At 44.3% G+C, this 2,158-nt stretch overlaps 1 protein-coding gene across 3 annotated transcripts in view; it reads right to left on the reverse strand.

Annotated features, from left to right (window-relative positions):
• SLAIN1 (SLAIN motif family member 1) overlaps positions 1-589 on the reverse strand; it is a 52,456-nt gene extending 51,867 nt beyond the window's left edge. For all 3 annotated transcript variants that reach the window (XM_008643675.2, XM_017725803.1, XM_008643673.2), the window contains exon 1: positions 519-589. In XM_008643675.2, the coding sequence (XP_008641897.2) occupies positions 519-544 (26 nt within the window). In that variant the 5' untranslated portion in view covers positions 545-589. The remainder of the gene's footprint in view (positions 1-518) is intronic.
• Between the last annotated feature and the right edge of the window lie 1,569 nt (positions 590-2,158).

Genomic DNA, 2,158 nt, shown 5'->3' on the forward strand with positions numbered 1-2,158 from the left:
GCGGGGGGCACCGCCGAGGGGGACCCCCGGGTGTTTAAACAAAAGTGCCTTTCCCCCACTGCACCCCAGCGCGTCCCGCCCCGCCCCGCCCGCGGGCTGGATCCGGCCCAGGGCGCCGCGCCTCTCGTGAGCCGTGTAATTAGAGCCTGGTGGTGTCAGGGTTGTAATTATGCAGATTGAGACTGTGAAGGGAATGGGAATCACAAATAGAGCCTTTGTTGGGCTTGAAAGGAGCTAATTCAGCCAAAAGCCGCCGTTTGTAGGTTTGAAACATGCTGATGCCGGGACTTTGGGCGCAAAGCGAGGAAACAGACGTGTTTGAAGTTGCGTTGGTGGTGAAGCAAAGACTGAACCGAGCATTGTAGAAAGCTACGTAACTATGTACTGGTTATGTGTAGGAGAACCCCTGAGGTGAAAGATGCCCTCGTATTGAAATGTCTTCCTTAACACAATCTAGTTACATAGGTGGGCTTGTAGCTTGCAGATCTTTGAGAGAGAGATGAATAATGTTCACTCACGGTAGTGTTCTTGCGTTGTCTTTCATCGCCCAGCACTGTAAGAAGCCATTGCTTGTGTCTCTTCTTGTCACCTAGGAGGTGAGCAGAGATTCAGTGTTGCTCAAGACAGCTCAGGCATCACACAACCCTCGTTGAGTTCATTTCCTCTAGCTGCGGCTATAGGGGAAAACCTTCTAAGCCACAGTCCTAAGCCTCCTACAGCTCTGATACGAAATCGGGAACAAATCTCCATGAAGTCAGGCCAGGTTTAGATAGATAGGCTAAGATGAGGTATCATAAAATATTTCTTCATCAAAAATGTGGTCAAGCATTAGAACAGGCTGCCCAGGGAAGTGGTTGAGTCACCATCCTGGAAGTATTTAAAAGATGTGTAGATGTGGCACTTGGGGATGGTTTAGCATGTGCTGGGTGGCAGTGCTGGGTTAACAGACAGTGATCTTAGATGTCTTTGTCATCCTAAATGATTCTGTGAGTCTGAGTTGCTCAGCTACCCACTAATAATAGCTATTGGTTAGTTACTACCCAATTTTTGAGCATCACCTTTAGGCAGAGCAGTGGCACTACCAGCCACTGCTACCTTCACCGTGCTTTGTTGCTGTCTCAGGTTTCTCTGTTCAGGGCATAAATCAACTTTGAAATCATCAGCCTGTCACCATTTCCTCTTTTGTTTATGATCTGGAAGCTTTCTTCTGCATGTGCACAGGACAACAGCACTGTTGTCTGTCAGTCTTTCAAGCACTTTTGCAGCATAAGTAGTAACAACCAGTCCCATAAGAATGACTAGAAGGGAAGCTAGAACGGAGCACAAAGCATTGACTTCCAGATGATGTAACTTCTGTCAATGAAGAGAGTAAATACAGCTCCCAGTGTACTACTTTGCAACCAGACAGTACTTAATCCAAAACTTCAATTGTGTCTCCTCTGTTCCTTTGGAAGGGAGAAGGGGAAAAATGTTGAGAGTGTAAAAACCATCTGGCCTTAATTCTGCCATGTTTTATTAGAGTGAGTAACAGAATCCAGTTTTTACTACTACAGATAGGTGTAATCTTTATTCCCACAAGTGAAAAAGAACTGATCTTCTACATGTTTAGTCCCAGGCAAAATGCATACCTCTCAGTTTGTCATCACTAATAATGGTACTAGCCTTGATTCATAGAAGTGCACTGTTAATCCAGTAAGATTGCAAAATGATACAAAAAGATGAATTGGCAGCATATGTAATACTGAGTTTATTATAGATCACTAGTATAGACTAAAAAAAGAAGCCAAGAAGTTTATGATAATATCAGTGCTGGAGGATGCAACGAGGCAGTAGAGGTTCAGTTATAGATCATAAATTTTTTTTCCACTGAAAGAGTAGTTAGGCACTGCAATAAGCTGCCCACGTAGGTGGTGGAGTCACTGTCTCTGGAAGCATGCAAGAGGTGTCTGGATGTGGCAGTTGGGGATATTTAGGAGTGATTATAGTGGTGCCAGAGTGATGGTGGACTAGATGGTCTTGAAGGTCTCTTCCAACCTTGATGATTCTGTGAAACACTCAGAAGAGATTCAAAATGGAGGAATTAATTTTTTTAAAATATGAACTAAGGATGCAAAGTCATTTAGTGGACTGGCAAAAAAACCCAGTAAATGGGTATCTG

This window comes from Corvus brachyrhynchos, unplaced genomic scaffold, assembly GCF_000691975.1.
Source record: "Corvus brachyrhynchos isolate BGI_N302 unplaced genomic scaffold, ASM69197v1 scaffold121, whole genome shotgun sequence".
Classification (NCBI taxonomy): Eukaryota; Metazoa; Chordata; class Aves; order Passeriformes; family Corvidae; genus Corvus; species Corvus brachyrhynchos.